This window comes from Apus apus, chromosome 2, assembly GCF_020740795.1.
Source record: "Apus apus isolate bApuApu2 chromosome 2, bApuApu2.pri.cur, whole genome shotgun sequence".
NCBI classification, from domain to species: Eukaryota; Metazoa; Chordata; class Aves; order Apodiformes; family Apodidae; genus Apus; species Apus apus.
The window spans coordinates 62,727,331-62,753,588 of NC_067283.1; the positions used below are offsets into that span (position 1 = coordinate 62,727,331).

At 36.6% G+C, this 26,258-nt stretch overlaps 1 protein-coding gene across 2 annotated transcripts in view; it reads right to left on the reverse strand.

The window, feature by feature from the left end:
* The window catches only part of CDKAL1 (CDK5 regulatory subunit associated protein 1 like 1), a 418,797-nt gene that overhangs the window by 126,276 nt on the left and 266,263 nt on the right, over positions 1–26,258 (reverse strand). For both annotated transcript variants that reach the window (XM_051610858.1, XM_051610859.1), the window contains exon 11: positions 22,890–23,035. In XM_051610858.1, coding sequence (XP_051466818.1) covers positions 22,890–23,035 — 146 coding nt within the window. The remainder of the gene's footprint in view (positions 1–22,889; positions 23,036–26,258) is intronic.

Below are 26,258 nucleotides of genomic sequence, written 5' to 3' on the forward strand. Positions count from 1 at the left end.
CATAAAAATGAAACATTTTACTAAACTCCATTACAGATTTATAACTTCAGATCATTATTGTTTTATGATTAAAAAATGAGTGACTTAAGACAAAAAGCTCAACATTCTTAAACTTCATTTCCATTCAATCTCTAATAAATACCATCTGCTGTGTACTTTAGGGATATTATACCCGTCAAAAATTCAGCCGTATTATGAGAACCGGCACCAAGTTGATCTGAAATGCATATTTGAACAGATGTGTTTAAATTACATCTCTCTGCCTATCCACACGCATAAATTCAGAATAAGCATGTGTTGATTTAAAATGCATAAAAAAGGGATTTGGAGATGCATCAAAAGTGAACAGCATCTCAATGGATCAAGGCTCACATTACTAAAGGTCATTACTAAAAATAAAGTTTGAATTTATTAAGGGTTGCACCAGGGAACTGTTCTTGGGAACTGACTTAATGTTTGCTGCACTAAAGCAGCCATTGAAATTACACTAATTTTCTATGACCCTTCACTGTTTAACATTAGAGCTGTCAGGCATGGCCAGAAATAATAGGATCTCAGCCATGAGTAGCTGAGAATATTATATACTTTTTCTTAGCCTGACACAATGCTTATCACCAATACTAAACGTCTTGGATGCTGAGGACCCATCCAAGTCTGTTTCAGTGGCAGTCATTTAGCTCTTCAATCTGACACACAAATCAGGCACATAAAACAAGACTAACATGCCTTTTTGGCATGATGAAACCAAACGAAAAAATTGCAAGCAGTGCTCCATTAACAAATGCTAACTAAAAAATGAAAAATCTTTCTGAACTTGTCTTCCCCCCCGCCCCCGTAATCTACTGCACTGTAATGTGTCAGGGACATACAAGATAAGACAGACCAGACCAAAGAACCCCCTAAGCCCAGTAGTTTACTGCTAGCAGTGGGCAGCAGCAGTAGACCAGGGAAGTGTTTAAGATGTAGAGGCCCCCAGAATCCCTCCCTTCTAACAACTGGATCTTGTCAGAGAGGTGCTTTTGTAACCAGTAGCCTGTGGACTTCTCCTCCATTAACTTGTCCCCTTAAATCTAAACCCCTCTGTATCATAAACACTTGAAATAAAAAAAATTAAATAGAAAAACCCTCTCTCTCTTTTGAGCCTGCCACTTGATTCCATCAATTTAATCTGATGTCCCCTAATTGTTAGACTGGGAGAGACCCATAACAACTTTGTTCACCTTCATGATTGTATTGACCTCTGTTTTAGTCTGTCTCAACCAGAACTTTTCCAGACTGAAGAGTCCTGAATTTCCTTTGTGTGACAGATCTGTCATGTCTCTGATAAGCCCTGTTAATATTCACAGTAATATTTCGCATTGTAACAGATCCTTTTTCAGAGGGGTGTTGACAGCATTTAACAATACAGACACAATAAGATAAAAATCTTAAAGTATTTCTAGAATTTAGATAAACTATGTGCTTTTTAAATTTTTCTTTCACGTCTGGGCTCATTTGTTTTTTAGTAAGAAGGCAGTAAAAGTAAATGCAAATACAGCACTGGTAAACATTGCACACCTAGAGAAATGTTACACCCCAAATCATTAAAATACGTTTAAGGCAGCCATGTTCTGACATTTACTTTTAAGAGCAGTCTGCAACAGGCCAACAAACTGGGAAAAATCCCTTGACAATATGATCAATGTTAAAATTCAGGAAAATAGGACTCATACTACTCTTTCCCCTGCTACGGGAAAACAGAAACTGACAAGTAAAAGATAGAAAAAGAAAATTCTCTCCTCCACAGAGATACAAACATTACGCTGAGTCACACTCTACCTGCTTCATATGAAAAGCCTGGGTTTACCAGCATATCTACATCTTCTTCAAAACAGTATCAGCCTTCATCTCTTTCTTAGCTATTACTGAATAGAAATTTGGAAAAATATGTACTGGTTATCTGAAAAATAAACCTGGGCTGCGATGCCACCTGAAAAAGTCAAGGACTGTGCGGCTGACTTAAGCTAGATATTAAACAGCTGGGGAGCAATAGCCCACTCGTTATTAAATTATTCCCCCTTCAAGTACGGATTTGACAGAAGTGAACAACTTTCTGCAGAAATGCATCAGCAAGGCAAAGTTTTAGAAAATAAATAAGCTGGAACTGGCAACAAGAAGGCAGCCAAATACATTTCAAAGACAGGCCAAAGCCAGCAGTATGGGGCAGGGGGGAACTGAAGCTGTCAAAGGAGTAGCAGTATAACAAGTTGGAAGACTTTAACAGAGAATTTAACACCTCTATCTGAGGCAGAACCAAGAATGGACTAAGGAAGAAAATGAAGTAAAACTGCCATTAGGCCAGATGTTTTATTCCAAGGTTTTGGTTCAAGATGATTGATATTAAGAACTTCTGCAGCAGAGGGAAAGAGAGAAGAACGTGTCCTGGCAAGGAAGACATTAAAGCAAGGCAGATTTTGAGGAAAACATGCTCAGCTTGAAAGTTACCCCAGAACAGCTGACAGATTTAAAAGAGACATTAATTCTCTCACATCACAAGCTATACAAACAATTTGGCTGGTTTTTTTTTTCCTTTTGTGAGAAATCATAACATAAAAAGTCTTCCAGTTGCAAACATCTACATGGGAAGAATCAAAGTTGTGGAGAAAACCACAGTTAACAACACATGAATTATGTGCACTAAATTTAACATAATCTCAATTTTCTAAGCACCTAATGAAATCCAACTTACACCAGGTGATCACCCAAAACACAGCAGCTTATATGCTACATGTTCATCAGCACAGCACTTGCAAAAGGTGTTTTTATAATTAAATTGCAGAACCACAGCTACAGGAGAGACAGAAGCAGGCACGTTGGCCCATGCAAGGTGTTAGCAGCTGAAAGTAGTTTTCCTAAATGCCAGTCAGAGACATTTAAAACATAATTAATGTACTCTTACTATAACTAAAAAGCACTGCAGTTTTACACCAGACAGCTCTTCATCTTGCTACAGATTCTTAAATGTGACTTCTTCAGAGACTGTATCCCTCACAAAATGCAAATGGTCTAATTTTCAGATATGCTTTCCACTTACAAGTGTGGGACACTACTGCCTCTGTAAAAACCGGAGTTTCAATGTCTAAATGTGGAAGAAAAGACTAATGGTGTACAAGGTCAATTTGACATTTAAGATGATGGATTTTGAAATTAAGAACAGAATAGAAAAATATCAAAACATAACAGCATTTTGGAGAGTGATGGATGGCTGTAATTCTGCATCCTTTTCAGAGAGGTTCATAACTGCAAACTTAATACCTGTGGCCCAGATAGCTTTCACAAACAACAGCTGCATAGAGGATATAGGGGACTGGACAATGTTTCCATATAGGCTGGAGATTTATGGCTTTATGAAAGGGAGACCTGGTAGGTCAAAAACATTTACTATCCCTACTCTAAAACTTTTCTTTTCCTTAAGGAACAATATTTATATATGACTGTGTGGAAAAAAGGGTTGTATGGGGAACTACGGCTTCTGTGAGCAGCATAAAAACTAATTTGAAGAATAATAATAAATTTCTCAGTTCTAAGAGTTAGCGTCATATTTGGCTCAAAATCTGTTATGGTTTGGGAGACCCTGCCACAGTACTGGACACCTATGCAGAGAGAGGGTCCTTAGGACCCTAACAGACTGGAAGGGTCAGTAAGAGTAAAGAGTTAGCGTCATATTTGGCTCAAAATCCCACATATAAACCCTCCCCACCCCATAAAGATTCAAAGCTCCTATCATGTAACTTCAGTTCTTCAGTTTTACTTCATCTTACACTGGCAAAGGTGACAATGCAGCTTTAAAACTTCAGAACAGTGTGACATAACAATGTGATATGCTCAAAATACAATCCTATACAGCTTCAGAATTAAATTTTCAGAGGTAACACTTCAGACTCACAAGCAACACTATTTCCTCATTAAGTCAAAACCCATGAGCTTCACTTAAAAGAAATCCAGTGTGCTTTACTAGTGAAAGTGTAATAAGAAAACATAAATCATGTTCTCAATCAACACAATGCAACATAACTTGGCTCAGTGGGAAACAGAGAATTTACCTTGCAAGAATTACTTTGGAAAATTTGCTTCAAAATTTCTGTAAAGTGTGTGTAAAGAATTATTCATCTGTGTAAAAAAGAAAACACATTGGAACGGTATACAGAAGGAGCTGGGTATGACTGTTAAGTTACATAGGCATCAGTTGAGTGACAGCACACAACAAATACTGTCTGTAGATGATTGTCTCATCTCATTAATGATACGTTGTCATAGCAACCTGAATTTGAAGAAATCACAGCAGAAACATCACTCTTTATAAGCAAGCATTGTCCGTTCAGTTAATTGGAGGGTAGCAGACTGACTGTAAAAAATATCTGCTTTGTTCTCAGGCATACCTAAACGGCAGGTGAAATCAGAATATAAGACTGTTAAATATGCAGGATCAGCCCATAACAAGGTAATTTAGAGTAAAATATTGTGGCTTCAATTCCAAGTGGAGGAATGGGCTTACTCTGCTATACAGTTGCGCAGAAAAAGCACAATTACAAGGAAAACAACTCTAAAATCTCCTTAGTTCACCTTTCAAAAAGATGGCCTCAACTAAGCAGGTTCTCAGACACTTTTTGATCTTAACACTTTGGAAACAGTTTCCTTTGTCTGGACTTTAAGAACATTTCTTTGTAAAAGGCAAAATCAGTTTAGTACTTTGGGGTGAATGGAAGTAATTAATACAAGCATTGCTTGAAAAGTTTTGAAGAACTCTGACTTTGACAGGTTGTACAAAGTCACAACTCTCAAAGTCATTCAAGCAGTAGCTTTGCTGGCTAAAGGTAGACTCCTTAAATAGGACAACCCAAAACATTTCAGACAAGCTTAAAAGGAATAGTGCACACGATTATAAGGAGAGATATCAGCTTACTATCTTATCCCACAAATACAAAGCTATTCATGAGCTCCAAATAAAATTTAGAAGTTTGAAAAGATAAATCAAACCACCCCAGCTATTCAAGCAAATGACTGAAAGGTGGGGACCTGAAACATTTTGAGCTTATATGTGTCAGATGTCTTCCATTACACAGTGGAGCAGACACAGTGTAAATGTGTTACCACATATTAAAGATGCAAAACATACGGAAAACTAATCTTTTAAAGTTAGTAAACTCATAATATGGAGAAATAATTACTAAGGAAATCTGACATTGTGATCAGTTACTTGCTTCAACCTAACAGTGAAAATATCTGCAACTGAAAGTTAAAAGAGAATTAACACAAAATCAAGAGTATGCTGTTATCACTGAATAAACATCAGGCAAAATTAAAAATACGTTTTATGAAGAATTGAAAGATATGACAGCACTCCAATTATGGCAACAAAGCTCTCTGGCATCACCAAATAATTAAAACTGGCATAGGTGTTGTATGAAAATTGCACTTAGGGAGTAAGGTTTCAGGAAAACTTAACAGCAGTGGGACATGAGTAGGTAGCTGGGAGGATTAACATATTTTCAGATATATGAATATATGTAACTAGGTAAGAGATAGGATCACTACCAGCTGGGTCTACCAACTTGATTCAAAGCATGAGAGTAATATCTGAAGACTGAGGGAAACAGATTCTCTTGTATCTTGAAATGGTAAGACAGAATGACCTGGCACATGAGCGTCACAGAACCCAAACAGCATCCCTGAGGCTCCCACAATTAGATTAGGCAGGATGATTACTATTGAAAGGGAAATGAGAATCAACACGGAGAAAGGCACCTGCTCCAGAACTGGTATTAGTCTTACAGTGGGGAACATGCTAAACTTCAGGAAATCCCTAAGAGCTGGTAAAAATAAAAACAACAAAAAACAATACTCATGAGATTTTATGCAAGAGGTGGAACAGAACTGAAAATCTCTAAAAACATCATTATAAAAGAACATCAGTGATGTCCTCAGACAAGAATATAAAATGTAATAGCTCTCATAATAGAAAAAAATAGAAAAAAATAGTAACTAAAGAGACAACTAAAGAAACAAAGAGAGAGTACCCTGATAGTGAGACTGATAGAGATGAAACAAATGCTATTTTTGAGGTTCCCAACTTTCTAATCAGAGAATCATATTACAATTTGAAGGAGGAAAAAACCTCCCCAAAACAGATGCTGACAAACTTCTCACTCATTACTACTGGAGCACGTTTAAGTTGCAGAATTAAATTAAATCAACACCTCAATACCTGAAAAATATTTCAAATTAATGGAATAAGGTGGTTATATATACTCAATTTTGCAAGCTGAAGATAAGCTTCTTAATGCTTACTTAAATGTAATGAATAATAATATTATAAAATATGCATACCATGATACAGAGAGAGTAGAATACAAAATTTAATCAAATCTATTCAGTGGAAACAGGAGCGTTTGTATTTGGACCATATAAGTGAAATTAGTTTTATCAAATCACAAAATGTTTCCTGATGGCCTTTGAGCATTAGTAGAAGAACCTGGAAAGACTGCCAGATGCTTGCCAGGCACAACAATACCCTTCTGGCCCTGCAATACTAACATGAGACATGAAGAATACTTAGGCAGAAAGATAGACTATTCAGAACATTACTGCAAACAGTAAATTCCCAAGCTGAAATCAAGTGTTTGCATATCACTTGGTGGGCCTGACATGGACACTGGCTTTTCAACTTCGAGAAAAACAGAAGGTACCATATAAAAATAAGTTTAAAGGAAGTAGCAAATTTGGATCCTTTAGGATGAAACAAGCTGCATCTCAGACAACTTAAGCTCATTTATTATGTAGAGAATACTGAACAACTAATGCAAAGCTACATCTACATACCAGAGTTCCAAAAATGCTTATTTCATGTGGGTAGCAGGTACAGACCTATTTTAAGCAGGTAGAAAAAACCCGAATATCTTTAGAAATTATTTATTGATATAACTTTTAAGTGCATTAATGGAAAATGTTAAATCCTCTGTGATGTATCATAAGCCTTTATAATTCACTACCTGTCCCTTTCAACAGCTTCAGTGCCAGTACTGAAATTCCAGGGTCTTCAGCAGGATGGATTTACAGCCAGGATGGATTAAAGGCAGGGTAGTTAAATATCTGACTAAAGGTTTTTATGTTTTACCTTAGCAGAAAAGAACATAATTTGAAAAAATATTTCAGTTTATAGTTCTAGGACACTCAGCCTAAAATAGGCTTAAATGTTAATATTTTGATCTTTAGGGGAAAACAGAATATTCAACATAAAAAAATGCCATCTCTTTGGCATTTGGATTGTTGTTAACAAAAAATAACAAAGCAGCTACAAGACAAAGACCAGTTATCTACCTATTCACCACTTCAGAGAAGATGAGTTATCTACATGTAATCACACAATGCTTATAATGCAAGCACTCTGAACTATGTTGTTTATCATGACAGCAGTATCCAATGGGACGCCCATCAGGCCCACCTATTTCAGTCAGTAGCTCATGTAGTAAGAGGGGTAGCTCAGTGCCCCTCAAAGAATCCACACATGAGATTTAAGTCTAAAGATACACAGCTAAAATCAAGGGTTAAGGGTATAGACAGTGTATCTCAAAGTAAAAACATTAATGGGTAAGTAAATGTCATGGTTCCTTGTCTCCCGCCTGCCTGGCTTGCCAATAACGTGGTTGGGGCCCAACACAACAACAAAGGAACAGCCCCATGGCTGCTCACTCAACTCCCCACACACACTCTGGGATGGGGAGGACAAAGGCCAGCTAGAAGCTCATGGGTCGAGACAAAGGACAAGGAGGGTTCTTCACCAATTAAGGTCCCGGGCAAAACAGACTCAACTTGGGGAAAAGAATAATAACTTAGTTTCACACTGATCACACACACCCAGGACACAGACACACACAGAGCAGGGCTTGCAGATGTTACCCCACCCCTCCCTTCTTCCCGGGCCCAAATCCCTTTGTTCCCGGTTTCTCTCCCTCCTTCCCCCCAGCGGCACAGGGGGACAGGGGATGGGGTTTAGAGTCACTTCACAGGCTGGTGGTTCCTGCTGCTCCTTCCTCCTCAGGAAGAAGGATTCCTTACAGTCCTGCCCTGCTTCCCCACGGGGTCCCTCCCATGGCAGAGAGTCCTCCACCAACCTCTCCTTCATGAGTCCTTCCCACGAGGTCCGGAGCTGCTCCAGCCTGGGCTTCCCACAGAGTCAGGGGCTGCTTCGGGAACAGCCACCTCCCCTGGTGCCGGGGTCTTCCACAGCTGCACAATCAGAGTCCACTGGCATCAAATCCACTGGCCACAAAATCCAAGTCCAGTGGCCAAGTTCACCCCTCCTGGCACCTTCAGGGAATGTTCCACCGTGTTCCTCCATGAGTGCAGGGGGACAGCTGCCATCTCGCCATGGGCTGCAGGGAAACTTCTGCTTGGGCACCTTCTCCTTCTTCCTCACTGACCACAGGCACCGCTCTGCCTCTCCAGCACTGCTCTCACTCTGCTCAGGTCTTCTCTCAGTTCTTTTGTATGTTAATCACAGAGGCGCGTCTATTGTCCCTCTAATGGCTCCTTGGCTGGGTTTGGAGCTGGAGGGAGCTCTTCAGCTTCTTCCTGGAGCCGCCCCTGGGGCCCTTCCCCCACTACCAAAAAAACCCACAAAACCAAACCAGCGCAGTAAATAATCTGTCTTCTTCAGCTGGACTGTCTGCAGTCACTGTAGGTAATCCAAGAACATGTAAAGTCTGAAGAAAGGCACATTGAGCCTCTACATGAATCAAGACTGAAGGAGAGATATGGCAAACACAGCTTTCTCCAAGGCAGCTAACTCAATATACCAGTATTTAGTAAAGATCTAAGTGAAGCTTCAAGTGCCCACTTTGCATGTAAAATCACAAAAGTACAATCCAGAGCATAGTTGCATAAGGTCTAACTGAAGGAGCTGTTAAAGCAGGTGATGCCTTTTCATGATTTGTAATACTACTTTCATCTACTTTCTTAAAATAACTCAAAATTGGAAATCATCTTGGATTTCAGAAATGCTACATGGGCTACCCTGCCTTTCTGGAAAATAACAACAAAAGAAGAATATAGCACCAAAGCACAAATCCTCTTTTTTCCTTCTAGCTAAAGAATAAGCTGTCTTCAAAGACAAGGACAGTAGTGAACTCCCAAAAGATACTGAAAGGTCTAAAACCCATTGTACTTGTGGATGAGTGGATAGAAAGATGCAAGACTTTAAAATCCTATGCATCAGAATCCCAGCTAATAATTCCAGAACAAACCAGTTTTGGGGAAAAACATAATTTTGCATTAGTTACAGCAGTCTGTAGGGTTCAAAAATGGATCTTAGTAGAGGCATGGGCTATGATTATCTATCAAACTTGAAAGGATACCATTTCCCATTGCAAAAAGATTTCTTCGAGCCTTCTTCAAGTCTCAGGAACTTGGTAGAAAGCTGCATAAGAACACACATTCTTGCACCTTGGGGCTAAGCCTCACCAAAGCCCTCAACTTCGGCTTTCTGTGGAGCCACTATAGGTGCTACTGAAGTGATTGAAAACTTGGACTGTGAGTGACTTCCTTGACAAAAAAAACATAGCTTCAGATTTAGTAAGTACTCTGACTACGCCACTGCGAGTTTCTAGCTTAGGGTTCAATTACCATAAAGATAGGATATTGAGATGCAATGTGTTTTTCTCTAGGAAAGTAAAGGCAGTTTGTTTCTTTATGAAGGAATGCCCATCGCAAAATTTAAAAAAACCCAAAACAACACTTTGAGGCAAATAGGAAAAGTCAAATCTATACCAGGTCAGAAATTACATTCTTGTTTCAAAGTAAAAAAACCCAGCATGTCAGAGGACAAACCTCTGGCTAGAACTTTAAAAATAAAAGAGTAAACTAATAAAAGTAATCAACAAAAGTATTAGAACAGGATATAAAGTGAATCTGAAACAAATTTTTGTGACAGAGTTAATAAGCAAAAGCAGGATGTTCTAACTGAACCCAGAAGTCAAGAGACATTGAAAGAACAATTAATTCCTCTGCAAACTCTATGTAAGGGATAGGAGACTTGGAGCATATCCCCTACAGATGCTACATTACAAAAATAAATAAAACATCCCCAGCCACTATTTCTGCATGAACATCATTGTAATTTCAATGTACATTTAGTTCAATCAATGAAGCAATTCTTTGTTCTAAAGAGTTAGCAGAACATTTTCCTTTGGAAAAAATGTTTATTTGTTTTATTAACGAGAACATGAAAAGATTATAACACTTAATGTGATAATTACTGTACTTTGCTGTATTACTGCCAAGTAGAAGCTGTATTTTGTGAAAACATATGTTACAAGGCAGACTTCAGCTTCTGCTATTCTCATTAATGACGAACACCCTCAAAATACCTCAGATATTTTTGCATTCTATAAAAACTATGCCTAAGTAATTTTAGGTAGCCAAGCGCACAAAATCATTTTATGACTTACTACCATATAACTCCATAGAATATTTAACACATAAAACAATCACGAACATAAATCTTAACACAATCATGTCTGATCTTATATCAAATTGAAATATTTTTGAAGACAAAAACCAGACAATTCAGACTCTCTGAAATACTCTGTAAAGGCACTAACTATTCTGTTGACCAAAGTGCAAAAATTCTAATGGCAATAAGGATGTTTTTTCTGCAGAAAGGATATATGCTATGTCATAAATCTAAAGTGACCTGGAAAGGCAAATGTAGATGTACTAGCAGTAAAATTACATCATTCATTATAACTTGTGTTTACTGTGTCCACTAGATTTTGAAATAAGCCACAGATGTAAACTTCTTTTCACTACAAACAGCATATTCCATATATGTGTATTTCTTTTTCTTTATTGTGAACGCATACTTTGGGAATTGTTTCAGTTTGTATTAATCATTTTCATGTCCACAGCACCAACTTCTTTTTAATTATTGATATATAGTCACCCTGCTTCAAGTTAAAAACTAAATGTTAAAAACAGAAAAGATGATAGAACATGAGTAGGTAGCTTGTAGGTATATAACTTGTTACCCTTTTTAGAGCAGATGGGCTGAATCAGATATGTGCTGAATGGAGGAACAATCCTTTTTCTAGATTAGCTTGTATTCAGATATAGAACTATCCTGCATATTAGAACAGATGAAAAATAAGGAAAATTAAGAAGTAAATTTCAATCTATATTCTGTTTGGTATGAGCTGAGACTAATTAATTCAAAGTCACCTATAAAAGGCACAAAAATAGTTAAATTTCAGTAAAATGCTTCAAAGTATTTAACATTCAAAAAATGCCAACAAATTTCATAATAGTTTGGTTCAGGTGTTTGACAAATATTTTGTGATAATTTACCATCATAAAGAGGTAAGAAAATAATCCAAATGAGTGGCAGTAACAAATAATCCAAACAAGTGGCAGTAACACAGCTTCTCATTTTCTTTCATCTTAAATTTATGCTAAAAAAGATCCTTGAGGGGAAGCATAATTGCTCCCTGCTAATTTCTAATTAATGCTAGCTGTCCAGGGATTGCAGGCATACACCCATGGGAGAATACAAGGTTAAAATTACCTTCTGCTGTGTGACATACAAAATTTGACTTTCAACTGTCTCAACTAGGTGCAGGCCATAAGATAAAATCTAAGGTAAGACGATATCTGCATGTACATGTGTATCATAAACAGTATAAAGAAAGCAGACAAAGTTAAAAAGCCAAATATTTTAAACTTTGTTCCCCTGTTTCATGGCATGTGTGAACAACACTGATAAGGAAGTGTAATGACTCACAAAGACATTTGGCTTCAATTACACATGGCTGTCAATGTTGAAATAGCGCCCTGCACTATAAAACAGTGCTCTGCAAGTTAGGGCTAGAAAAATTCTCATCTTGTTTGAAATATAGAGAAAATAATTCTAGGTAATAACTGGTTTAGTGATTTAAATCAACATTTCAAGCCAGCTTTTAAAGTTAGTTTTAAGAGGTTCTGCATTGAGGATCAGATTTCTAAAATACATTCCCCTTTTTCTAGTCTTAGAAAAACCTTTAGCGTGGTTAATATTATTGCTGTGTTTAAATCTGTATTTGTGACCACACTCAAATGTTTATGTCACGATTTGACTCAGGATCAGCAATTAAACCAGCGACAACAATGCTTCTCCATCCCCTCCCCTTTCCACCCTGGTGGGGAAAGGAGAGAGAGAATGAAGGAGAGACTTTACAGATTGAAAACTAAACTTGACAGCTTTAATTAAGTAATTAACTAATGATAAAAGAAAATATGTACAACTATGTACAAGTATGTTCAGGAATGTGCAAACCCTACTGCCTCCCCCCACCCCCAGCAACTCCCAGGGCATCTCCTGAGCTGTGAGCAGTCCCAAAACGTCCCTGAGCTGCTGGAGAGAGCAGCAGAGCAGACAGGAGCTGAGGAGAGAGGTGTGAGGATGCACGGGCCTGGGGATCAGTGGTGATGGAGAGACAGAGTCCTCCCTGCACACCAGCCATGGAGAGAAGAGAAGGAAGAAGAAGGGGCTTGACTTCTGTGATCCCTGAATTTATACCAAGAATTACATACATACATATATATATATATATGTATATATATGTATGGAATATCTCTGGCCTATTTTGCTGTCTGTCTAGTCTGCTCCTCCCTGTGGGAGGGTTGTAGATAGGACTGATCTGCTCCTGTAAGTGTCTGAAGTAATAAATCCAACAAGTAGAGCAAAGTGTCCTTAGTCTCTCAGCAATATCTATAAACACTTAAGCATTACCAGTCCACTAGCTGGAAAACTTGCTGTGCTGCTTCACAGAAGGAAAAAAAAAATCAGTAGAAAGAAAATTGGCTTCATCCTGGCTCAAACCAAGACAGTTTAAATAAAATTAAGTGAACCCGTAACACTGCATGCACTGAAACATAATGCTGATACAAGTCACAAAATCATGCCCAAAATTAGTTCCTTACCCTACAGGGTTTAATTTATAGATTATTTGAAACACATTTCAGCTGATAAACTGTATTGGTTAAAGAAAACTTTTCTCCCACAACATTAAAACTACGATGCACTGCTGCACCCACAATGTTAATTTTATACACTGACACGCAAAATATTATGGCATATCTATTGTACTTACTAAATGCAGCCACCAAACAAACTAGTTACTGTAGGGCATACACACAGAGATTCAGCAGTAGAGCTACAAACTATCACACAACTAGTTTTACAGATGTGGCGTTTACCCCTTCTGTAAATAAGTTGAAGGATTTCAAATGCTTATGCTGATATTTGACTCAACAAAAATCCTTCAACAAAAATCCTTCAGTGGAGATGAACTAGTTCAGAGATCAGGGTGGGGTTTGTTTGTTTGTTTTGTTGTTTTTTTTTTAATATGAAGCTCTTTGCATGAGACAGATTAAAATCTATTGGGGTTAGTAAGGTCCAAAAGTTATGAACTCAGAGCTGCTTGTGATTCTGTATGGAATCACTTTCTGATCTCAGAAGTTGTCTCTCTTGCTAAGGGTCATGGCTCATTCGAAGGCCAAGCAGGGAGGCATCTGACACAGCAAGCCAGATGACAATTTCTGTGACCTCGAGGTTTCACCAATAAATATTTTCTTCAGATTTAAGAAGAAATGGAGACACTCTGCCTTTATATTCTCCTGTGTGCAAGGTGTTTGGACATAATAATTTAGTTTCCAGTTTGAACTTGTATCTGAATCACAATTTTCTGGTAAGTGGATTGAGAAAAATTTACACTGTTTCTTATGCCTTTACATATGACCAGATTTCCAATAACACCTTCCTCTTATAAAGTAATGTAACAGCTGTATTGTGGCTGTTTTTCCTACTAAATAAAATGAGAATTCTACATCACCATAAGAAGCCAAACATAAAGACAAAAAAATTCCAAGTGCAAGAGATAAGTGAAGCAGTTAGGGAAAATAAACTTTCATCTGTTATAGCCACCACTCTAATGTACAAACTTTTTAAATGTCAATTTTATGATTACATTGCCATGTAATAAGACATTTACAACTATGAATTTCATTCTTATTATAAAGATGTGAATCATCAACTTATTAGTATAATTAAGAGACCAATGTAAGATGCATACAAAACTGAGCTTTACCAAATTAATCGGCATCACAGTCTCCAAATAAATGTACAGAAAACTTTTAAGTAGCAAAATTACATGTCTCTTGCATGTAATGGTGTTTTAATCATAAAGCTACACTTTTAAAGAGGTTTCACAACTTTTGCATGCAGTTTTCTTCGTTTAAGCATTTTAGAGTTATAGAAAATAACCATTAATGGTGGTGATCAGACATAGAAGTATTGAATTTTTTGTTTCTTCAATCCTTCTTTCTAACATAGGAAGCTTCAATCAGCGCTTATCAGCTGGCCATTTAACAACCTTCATAAAAAATTATTTTGTGCCATTATTATTCTATATGATCAAATAATATGGCTTAGAAAACTAATTTGCTATCTTGTACTATGCTGAAAATCAGAATGTTACCCATGTAAATGAATGATTACTTAACTTTTTTAATGTATCAGATCTGAAAATTTAATACCATTGTCATAATTTTCACATCTGAGCACATTATGCATGTGTACATTATTTGTATGTGTACTAACATGCTATCAGAATAAATACCATAAATAAAATAATAAATAAGTATCTTAACATGTTTTTGGCTATGCTTAAAAACTCAGCAGCAAATTAAAACTGAGAATGACACTTCAAATCAACCTGTTATTAAGGAAATAAACATTAATTAGTTATTACTGTTTTAAAAACAAATTAGATTATCTCCCCAGTTTCATTCTAAGTTCTGACCCAGATACTGAGAAACAATGACAATATTTATACAGAGAATTAAAAAGGTTATTTCAGTTATTCTGTTTTAAAATTCTAGAGTAGTATAGTATATCAGTAAGTTAAACCAAACATTTTAAAATAAATATTAGATGTTTTAAGAAGACTCATTTCTAATTCTACACGATGCTTACAATTCCTTACTTTTAACCTGACTACAAATTTTAAATCATTACTTCTAAAAACCACATTCACATGCCCTCAGGCGGAGAAGGAAAAAGAAAAAAAGGTATCATCTTGCTACACTTAAGAAACTGGGAATTGAATTAATGCACATTGCTAATTCTACTCAATCATCTGGCAATACTCCCATTAGGCTTTTGCAGAAGAAAACTGCAGAGAAGACTGCCTAGAAAAAGGAAAGCCTCATCATAACTACATACAGAAAGTATCCCTCAAAACCCCTTTACTAGTTATATTTAGTAAAAAAAGTAAGTTAGCTTCTACAAGTATTAGAATAGGACTAAATCTTTTTACCATTTAATAAAGGGACATATCTTCCCTCTCCAGCAAACATTCAAAAATTATTCCTCCAAACTTTGGCCAAAATAGAACATCAGAGTGTTGTGAACTTAAAGTATCCAAAGTGCAAATGATCCATGTGCCCACTAAGCTTGCAGTTTAGCAAGCTGTGCTCATCCTGGACACTTTCTTTTCCAGGCTGCCCTCTCCAATCTCTATGCATACCTATGATAGTTGAACAGCAGCAGGACATAGATGTAGCTGGCTTTTATGGTCACAGAGGCAGAGACTTTAATAACCTCCTTATCAATACACACATATAAGAAAGTGAAGACTGTGAAGTGACTTGACAAACTCATGCTGTTCGCACAGATGACCAACTGCTAACCTTCTATTAATTATTTTTTTTTCTTAAGTGCCTATAATAACATTCTACAAACAACCACAAGTCTAATGCATATTCCACTTTACTGCAATTTCAACTACAGCTTGTAGTTCACCTTCCAGCCAATGTTTTCCCCCCAGCACTGTTACAGAAAGAGTTTAATGGTCACACTTGACAAGGCATGGGACCCCTAAAAGCAGAAGAAAGCATGCATTTCTGGCAGCCACCATCCTAATGTACAACCAACAGGATAACTAAGAGTCTGCAACCTAGAAAACCCTAATATCCTTGATGAATTTGGCATGAAGGACCATGCTATAAAATGGTGGCTAGTAATTTATCAAGTGGCAATAGATCTAACTATGAGAACTACAGCAGCAAGAAGTCTCCATTAACTAAATGGAATCTGTAAAACAGTGAAGACTGAAGACTAAAAAGATGCAGATATTTGTAAGCAACCTTCCTTCCATTTCTCCACTCCAGGGAATCTCTTCAGTTTATTTCCTTACTAGAAAACAAGGGGAGAGTAGCATTTGCTGAGAAAAGGGCACAGAAGTGCTGTGCAAGCCAAAATGGAAAGACTGACCTCCTAAAATGACATCTAGTTAGGTTGGAGTAATATCACAGCAAAAATTAAATTAAAAAAATCCTAGAATGCCTAATGTTTTTCTCTCCCAGACAGTAGCAAAGAAAACCACACTTTTTAAATTTAGGTAGTTGAACACTAAACATTCAAAATATCCTAATGAAATTAATAGATCTGCAAGTGTTTAGCACTGTTGAAACCTCTCACATACGTAAATCTCTTTACATGGCCTCGTGAATCAAATGTGAGGCAGGAAGACTTATAAATTTAGCAACTACTTAATGTAAGCCCAAAATAAAATTTCATGGCACCTAAAGACAAGTAGTCCTGTCATAAAAGGCACCTGTAGTCCATTAAAGACTACACCACTTGATCACTAGGGTGAAGTCTACACACAAACTTGAATGAACTTCTGTGCTGTGTCTGGTGAAACATCCCACCACCACCCCCACCACCACCCCTCCACCCCCCACGTTTTTTCTTTTGGTGCTAATTCAATACTTTTTACAAACACTCAATTAGTAGAAAACATAAAAAAAGAAAAAGGAAAAAAAAAAAAAAAAAGAGAGACGCATTTGCTAAAGTGATTAGTTCAGACCCTGACCAGACAAAAGACAGTCAAGAGAAGAGTCTAGAGACTGAGGTATAAAATTACAGATAAGTACTAAATACAATCAGCAATTTCTTAGCAGAAAACATGCTAAGGATTTTAAACAGATGCCATCTGCATCTGCAGTAGTTACAATGACAGAACAGATGCAGTAAAACCCATTAAAAAAAAGCCTAAATCTGAAAGACTTGTCACAGTTTGTTAGGGCTACGATTTGCACATCTGCAAAACGAGCTCATCGGTCTATCTCTGAGAAAGAAAAGCCCCTTTTCAGAAAGAAAATGAAACACATTCATGCTGCAAAAAAAAGTGAGTGAGCCATTATAGCCTACATCATAATTACGCGCATTTTGAAAGTGAGTAGAAAAATCTGTGTAAAAATAGCACATGGTTATTTAAAAAATATTTTCTGCGTTGTTTTTCAAATTCTAGTTTCAATAACTGGCATGATAATGTGATAAAGACAGCACTACTGCTGCAAGGCCTGGGATAGTCTCAAAACCACAGGGTGCCTGGAATAGCTGCAAATTTGATGATGACTCATTTAGCCCTTTCAACGTGGACTTGACAATATTCAGGAACTTATTATATGGACATCTGTCAGAGTAAAATTATTTACAGTTATGAATTTTACAGTGTTCAGAATTTTCTTGATCATCCAAATAACAGTACCTAGAAACAAGCTTTTATGAAGATACTTCTTCATTGTTCATTATTTCAGTCAAAAACTAGCTATTAGAAAAATGGAGAAAATTTTCAGGAAGATGTCAAGATACTTCCTTGCAGAAGATAAACAGACAGAGACCATGATAATTGTCCTCCACATAAGCTTTCAAGGTATGTGTTATGATGCTGCCCAGAATAAGAATGAGGTCACAACAGCACACTAGAACCTGGCAAAAAAACCCTATTGCTTGTGAAATTACTCAGAAAGGTTAAGAGCAGCCATACTGAGACATACTGGACAAAATTATATGGAGAAAGAGCACTATGTCAAGTTTAATTTGGACACTCAAATAGTGCTGTAAAAACTGAGAATAACATGGATATGCAGGATGACTGGGAGGAGATGGTAGCTGAGTACACTTTGCTCCCAGCCACACTATTTTACCCTGAAGCAGCCTGTCTAAACAGCATCCAAGCAGATGCAGCCTGGCTCCCACTGCAACAAGAGAAAAAAGTCATGGTAGATCAAAAGCAACAAGCGACAGTTGTGGCTGGATCCCCTAAAATCCTTAAAAATAGAATTAAGACATGGCCTAGGAAGCTGCTGGGGCTACCATTTGTTGGCTTAACTCTTTGTAAAGCAACAGAGAAGAAGGGAGCCTCTCCAAAGACAACTGTCCCAAAGGACTATATAACACCATCTCTTCATCTGGTCAATACCTCCCCAGTTTCTTCAGGCATTCAGCACTTGTCTATAACTGCCGGGCAACTAAGATTTGTATTTACACCTGAATGTTTAATCCCCTTTCAACATTGCAATTTATTTTCCACTGCACTTGTTTACTTTTGGTCCTTTGTTTTTCCAGTTATATATAATTATGCATCTACATATGCTGAAAAATTAAGTCTTGATTACCAGTAAAAGTAACAGTAACAGAGGCTAAGATGGGCTTGCTAGTAGGTCTCATTTTAATGGGCAAGAGAGAAACAGCTCAAAAAAAGAACAGAATTTTTTGCCTCATACAGCTGTGTCTCTCTACTCTGGCAGCTCAAGTTTACAGGCTTTCAGATGATACTGGAAAGCTCAGTTTCCAGTATGAATTATAAGAAAATCTCATGTGAACAGCAGCAGCCACCCACAATTAGTATTACACTTCTACTTCAGAACACAAACAAAAACAAACTGCAAGGCAAACCCAACTTTTTCCCCAAACCAGAAAGGTATAGTGTTTCAGCCTAGCTCTAAATTTCTCTACTATTTTTATTCATCTAAATTTTAGTTTTACAATTCTGATATCAAGGTGCAGTAACAGGAAAAGATTAAAATAAGCTTTGATGAACATTGTAATTGCTTCACAAACCAGAATATTAGAGAGTGTAGAGTCAACAACAGCAAAGAAGAACTTTGGAAAACACATTACCAGTCTTAAGATTTCGTAATGAAAATGTATTCACATTGCAGATTATTCACGTAATTACAGAATATGATATTCAGACCTCAGTTTTCTTTAACTAAAATACATTCCACTTGTTTGCATTTATCAGCAAAAGTAAATTTCAGGGGATTAAGTTTCAAAACTTTGAGATAATTAAAGCAGTCTTGCTCTTTTTGCAACTACAAACATCACCTTTCAGAAATATTATTTATGCTGATCTTGAAAATTGAGATTACTTGAAAAACAACTCACATTTTGATATAATGACACCACAATTAAAAGACTTCCTTTTACAAGACTAAAATGGTCTCTGGATTAAATTTACTTAGCAGCAATTTCTAAATTTCCTATATTTAGTTCCAAACACATCAAAATTAATATCTCATTCAGGAATCAAGTTTGTGAATAGCCCCTGAAGACTACAGATGAGAGGACTAGGGGGACTAGTACCTACAGACTATGAACAAGATGGCCACCTTCTAAATTAATCAGCACATCCTCATTTCTTTCATGCTGTTGCTCTATTGAATAGTTTACAAATATAAAATAGTTTACAAATATATCTTTAGTAAAAACAGATACTGATATCTTCAGTATCATGGAATCATAGACTCATAGAATACTTGGAGTTGGAACTGACCTTTAAAGGTCATCTATTCCAACCACCTTGCAGTAAGCAGGGACACCTTCCACTAGATCCCGTTGCTTAGAGCCCCAACCTGACCATGGATGCTTCCAGGTATGGGGGATTTACCACCTCTCTGGGCAACCTCTTCCAGTGTTTCAGCACTCTCATTGCAAAAAATTTATTCCTTATATCTAGCATAAATCTACACCCTTCCAGTTTAAAATCATTACCCCATGTCCTGTCACTCCAGGCTCTGCTAAAGTCTGTTCCCATCTTTCATATAGGCACCCTTTAAGTATTGAAAGGTGGCAGTACTGTCTCCCCAAGGCCTTTTCTTCTGCAGGCTGAGAAACCCCAGCTCTCTCAGCCTGTCTTCATATAAGACATGTTCCATCCCACTGATCATTTTTGTGGCTCTCCTCTGGAGCTGCTCCAACAGGTCCATGTCTTTCCTGTGCTGAGGACTCCAGATGTGGACACAGTACACATGTAGTACAGCCTGTACGTGAGCTACTGACCTATCAATTGCACAATAGCATTTTTTCTGAATAACTGAACTTGATGAAATTTCAGTGAAAAAAAAAAGTGTTTAAATATCAAAGACAGAACTTATAAAAAAATATAAAAGAAGGCTTCTGTATTTCAGCATTTTAGTCTAATGCATTTGTGTTTCTGGCTTTATATTCTATACATTTTGCTACTGATCCTCATAACAAACCAAAAATTTTGTCACCTGGCTGGGGAGTGTCTTTAAAAAGTGTTGCTTATCAAAAGACTGTGCAACAACATCTATATTAATTTTTGAATTCCATTTCTAGGGTTTCTGCCTGAACAAAGATTCCTCAGAGGGAATTCAGGAATAACTCGGTATCTTTGGGAATATTAAAAAAGATGACACAGCTAATTTTTTTCCTTCTTTCCTTCAGTTTTTACTTGCTTTACTTCATTTTTATTTGCTTAGATGTTTGAACTCAGGTTATTAAGTGCTTAACTGATACCCATAGAATTCCTTGGTATGTTGCTTTGCCTCTTCAGCAGGTCAGCCTACAGAATTACTGGTTTAATAGTTTTAGGTGAATACACTACCAGAGAAGATGTCATGTTTTAGAGACAAAGGTGCCATTTGGAATCTACTGTACATTTTGTATAGGAAGCTTCTAGATGACCTTATGGTCCTAGAAGAGAGTAAAGAGATATAGGAGGTTCTACTGCTGTTTTAGGGTTTTTTTTTGATACATGGAAGATGGAAATAATCCCTTTTGGCTATTAAAGTAACTCAAACATATATTTAATTTTAACTCTTGTGGCTTTAGGCTCTGAAGTAATGTTAAGTCCTGGCAGTCTTTTCACTGAGATCTTTATGGAGATATCTATACAGGAATATAATAGCTGGCTGCTGCCATAAGAGGAGACACTACAAATGAAGACACTATGCTCTTAAGTGCAAAAGAAAAGAAAAAAAATAGTTTTGCAGATGTGCACGTTAAAATATCAAAAATATTTTCTCTGCCTTGCTTAGCTTCCTCATCCTGCTGCCATATGGTACTAAGAATTTTCCATCTTAGTATTTGGAGACCGTTTTCTAGCAGGAATGACTAGATAATTTGGTAGTTTCTTAATAAGCCAGATAAATAAAGTTTGTTATTATTTAAAAATAAAACATGAAGCCAATTAGTTCTTCCTTGTTAAGTTCACTACAAAAAAAAGCCAATGTAAAAAGATGTATGTTATAGATTATTTTATACTCAATGACCAGCTGTTTTAAACTTGGATATTAAGTAATTCAGATTCACTCTTTTCTTTGTGCTAGAGCTGAATGATTAAGTAAATTCCCATATGCCCCAACCTGTGCCAGCTATACTAGGTTATCGAAAATCCAGCTGCTGTTATGGTAATAGCTGCCAATGCTAAAACTATTGACAAGAATAATGAATCAGCTTCAAGTCAACTAAAACATAAACTGACATGGTTCCCACTGAGGATACATGGGAATACAATATATGTGTTAATTAAAAACTAATGCTGACCTATAGTCACATAAAAATGAAGTGCCAAGAATTCATGTGCATTGTTTAGGGTGGAAAAATAATGCCTAATCAAACTGTATGGAGACAAGCAGCTCCATTTCCATCAGTAGTCTTTGACACATAGGAATGTCCTATGAATAACACATAAAGTTTGCAGAATAGATTTTATTCTATTGCAGTTTGCTTTTCTTTCTTACATATCGTAGTTGCCATGTGGCTCTTGCATGACATGTTTTACATAGCTAGACTGCTACATTTTGAAATGATCATGAAAAATTTATTATGAAAATGCTTATGCAAATGTGATTCTTTCATGTACAAATATTTTAATGCAATTTAAGAATCAACGTTACAACTCCACCACCCTTAATTCAGTAAAATAAGCACACAAGCAACAAAAAAAGGAAGAAAAAGAGAGAAAGTAGCCAAAAAAGGTGACCAAAATAATTCTCCAGACAGCTATTTTTAGGGCAATTGGTGCAGAAATACCCATCCAAGTATGTCAATATTAAATTTTAAAAGCTAAGAAAAGACTTCCTTGATATAAAATTATTACTTGTAGTTACAAGAGCTTTGCAAGTGAATGTAACTTTCATCTCCAGGCCAGCATAAGTAAACAACACATTAGTATACACACATTTATTTGTCATAATTAACTCTGTTGCTAAGAGAAATAATTTTGAAATTATCCTAGAAATAGTAAGTGTCATAAGCTAGATTAGAGTATGACTATATTGAAGTAAATGTACATCAGCTACAGGACATAAAATACTATGTATTAAAAAAAAGCAACCAACTCATTCACATTTGCTGGAGCTGGATCATCTCCAGCACACAAAGTATACATCGCTCAAAAGCCACATTAAAGAAGTCTTCAATAACTTTAACTTCAGCATAAAAAAAAAATAAAATTAATAATGTATTCTTTGAAAAAGATTAGGTATATCTGGACAAATTAAAAGGATGTCATGCAGAGACTTAAGATGCTTATAAAAGCTCAAGCAAAGGAGCAAACCACATCAGTGGGCTTACAGAAAACTCAAAGACTTTGAAATCTTAAAACAACTGATTTTTTTCATACCTTAATTATGAAGTTGCAAGTAATTGTGTTTTCAGCCACATGTTCTTGACATTGCAAAAAAACCAACACTGTTATTTTATCAAATATTAGGAGACTTACTTTTCTTTAAGGAAATCCACTACTTGTTTGAAGTCTGCAATGCAGTATTCTCTTCTCATGTCCATGAGCACACTGTCAGAAGCTGACTGGACTGGTATGTGCAGAAAAGCATATACTCTTGGATGATTGAGAATCTTTGCCATTTCCTAAGAGTAATTAGAAAAGAAAACAAGCTTTAAAGCATGATGAAAACAACATACAAAACTCCTTTATATTAATGTATCACAGAATGATAGGTTTTGGAAGAGACCTCTGGGGATGATCTAGCTCAACCTCTTTGCTGCAGTAGATTCACCTAGAGCAGGTTGCACAGGATCAAATCCAGGCAGGTTCTGAACGTTCCCCGAGAGGGAGACTCCACAACTGCTCTGGGCAGCCTGTTTCAGTGCTTTGCCACCCTCACAGTGAAAAAGTTTTTCTCGTGCGCAGATGGAGCTTCCTGTGCTCCAGCTTATGCCCACTGCCCCTTGTCCTGTCACTGGGAAGCAATGAAAGGAGTCTGGTGCCATTCTCTTGATACCCACCCCTTTAGAAATTTATAAGCCCTGATAAGATCCTCTCTCAGTATTCTCTCCTCCAGGCTAAGTATGGAGTAAGTATCGGTACTAATACTTCAGAAATCCAAACAATACTGAGTTGCAGGATCCCAGTTTGAAAGAGTAAGGACAGGTGAAAATATCTGGAAGCCATTTTGGTTTTAAATATAGTAAGAAGAAAGCTATGCAATTAAGAGAAAATGTTAGAGGTATACAGAGGTTTAGTATTGTGAAAGTTGATGCTTTCAGACAGCGGCTGTTTTAAATTTCAGAAGATGGAAAGGGTTAGATGCTTTCTTGTCAGAGGCAAGTAAGTTCTCATATACACATATGACAACGTCTCTAATTAGAGAATCCTTAAAGTTGGCCATTTGGTAATGAAGATATATGTACAAATATATACCTTAATTTGCATTAAGGCCACTTGCAAACCTTGTGCAACACTGATCTGAAATATGTTACGTGTGATATTTCAGAGATAAGACTCCACGACTTAAAAGTGTTTGGCTATAAAATGCTTAGAATTCAGCAGAGCTTGAAAAGAGACAGAGATGTTACATCTTTTGTACAAATACAAAAGGTCAGAAAGAAAACAAAGTAAAGGTAACAGCAAAATGCAAACAAGCAAAGACAAATCAAATCCCTGATTGAGGCTTGGCAGTGTGATGGAACATGAGATGAAGAACAGAATATGGCAGTCCTATTTATTTCATTTTTATTATTTACACAATTAAGGCCATGCACTCGAGCAAGAAAGTTTAAGCATTTTTAAAATTGAGACAAAGCAGCACCTAGGTTGTGTGCAATACGATATAATACTGCCTGTTAATCCCTAACTTGCAAAAAAAAAGTGCATTTGGACAAAGAAGCATATGACACACACAACCAGGTTTTCACTTAGTTTGCCCTTTCTTCCTATGCAGTGAGTACACAGGACACAGGCTGGGACCAAGTGCTGCACTGCCTGCTCCTCTGCCATGCGCAGTCTGCGTGCTCTAGTCAGGCTAACTCAGACCATTTTCCCAGTTTTCTTTGACAGGATAGATTTTTCTTCTGACAATACATACTGCTGCCAGATTTAGTTAAGTTCAACTTACAAATTCTTTCCAGATCATTAATCAGCAATATTAATCATACATCTATATTTTGTCTCTGTATTTCTACAAGGTTGGCCTCGATTGCTCAGAGAGAAGGTAAACACCCTCGTGCCTTTTAAGGGTAACTTTCAGGTACCCGCCTCTTAAAAAGCACTGATGTTTTCACTGGAGGAAGAAAAACACTCTCTAAACACACATCTTTTATCTAACAAACAAATGCATACAAAACCCGAACTCTCTCAATTTTTGAAAGTAGTTTTGAAAGTTTCTGTCTAAGATCCTATTACATAAATGTCTAAGAGAAATGGTTACTGTATTCTGTGGAATATCTACTCTATCTCAGGTATGTAAACTAAACATTACAGCAATAACTATGCTGATAATAGAGGGCATACAACTTGATGCACAGCTAGGCTGTTTGCAGTGGAAGCTGGAGGTAGCTGGATTCATGAAGAAAAGAGTAAAAAAATGGCCACCATGCATCCATACAAATTTGATGTGTCCATTTCAAATTGAACCATTTGACTACACCTTTAATAATCTTAGATGTTCAGCTAAAATATATTTTCAATAAGAAATGGCTAGAACAAATTCTGTAAAAAAAAATAACAAAATGAGAAAATTTTTCCTTCTCTTTTAGAAAATATGGTAAACATAGTTTTTATGGAGTATCCTAGTAGTCATCTGTGATTTTTTTGCTTATCAGTAATAAAATAAGTTTTGATAATACATGAAATGGCAAAAGGGCTGGAAGCTAAGCTATGTACCACAAGCCTACTATTCTACTTATCTCTTAGTTCAGAGCACTTCATTCAACCTTCAAAAACAGACTTATGATATAAGAAACCAATTAAAGCCAAGTTTCATAACATGTTTCTGCATCTGTCAAGTTCTTAAAAATAACTCTTCCTACAACACAGAAAAAATTAATTCTGTCTTATTCCTCTCAAATTTGGCATCTTCTGACCAACAGCCTCTTCAATACGTGACCACTTTGTGAATTTGTTTTGAAGGTAATAAACTATGTATTATAATTTCTAGCTACAAAAGTGTTATTTTATTCCAGCCTTTGTAATGCGGAGAATAATTTGATAGAAATAAAATAGATTTATGCTATGTGAAAATGTAGGGTTTCATTTGTCTTCCTCTCTTTTTCACCTTAAAAGATAAAAGTTTTGCTGCAAAGTATGAAAAGTGAAAACCAGGTCCTAAAACGTAGAAAGAGTTTTCCTATCAAGAGGATCTCAAGAAAACACACCCAACTAACTCCAAACCCACTAGTTTCTTATCTTATGGCAATGTGCAGAATCCTGCTGGTCTCACATTTGAGTTGCTTCAGAGGGATGTGGCCAAGAGGGAGATTTCAGCTACACTTCCTGTAAGGACAGCTAAACTGATAGCGTTCAGCAGTTGCAGTTAGGCAAGACTCTAGGTAGAAATCAGTCAGTTACCCCTCATTAAAAAAAAAATAATTAAAAAAAAAATTTGGCTTTTGTAATCACTGTTGTCAATATCTTTCAGGATTAAGAACACAATTGTTATTTAAGCTCATTTCTCCTTGGTTCTATATACTAATAGGACAACAACAAAATGCCTGGCATTAATTAACCAAATTTTTCAACTGTCACTGCAGGCCTGTGTAGGCACTAAGAGCCATGAAAGTAACCTCAAAAACACTGTTGGTGATTCCACTGCATCGTTTTATGCTAGAAAGATGCACATTCAATGTCAAAGAA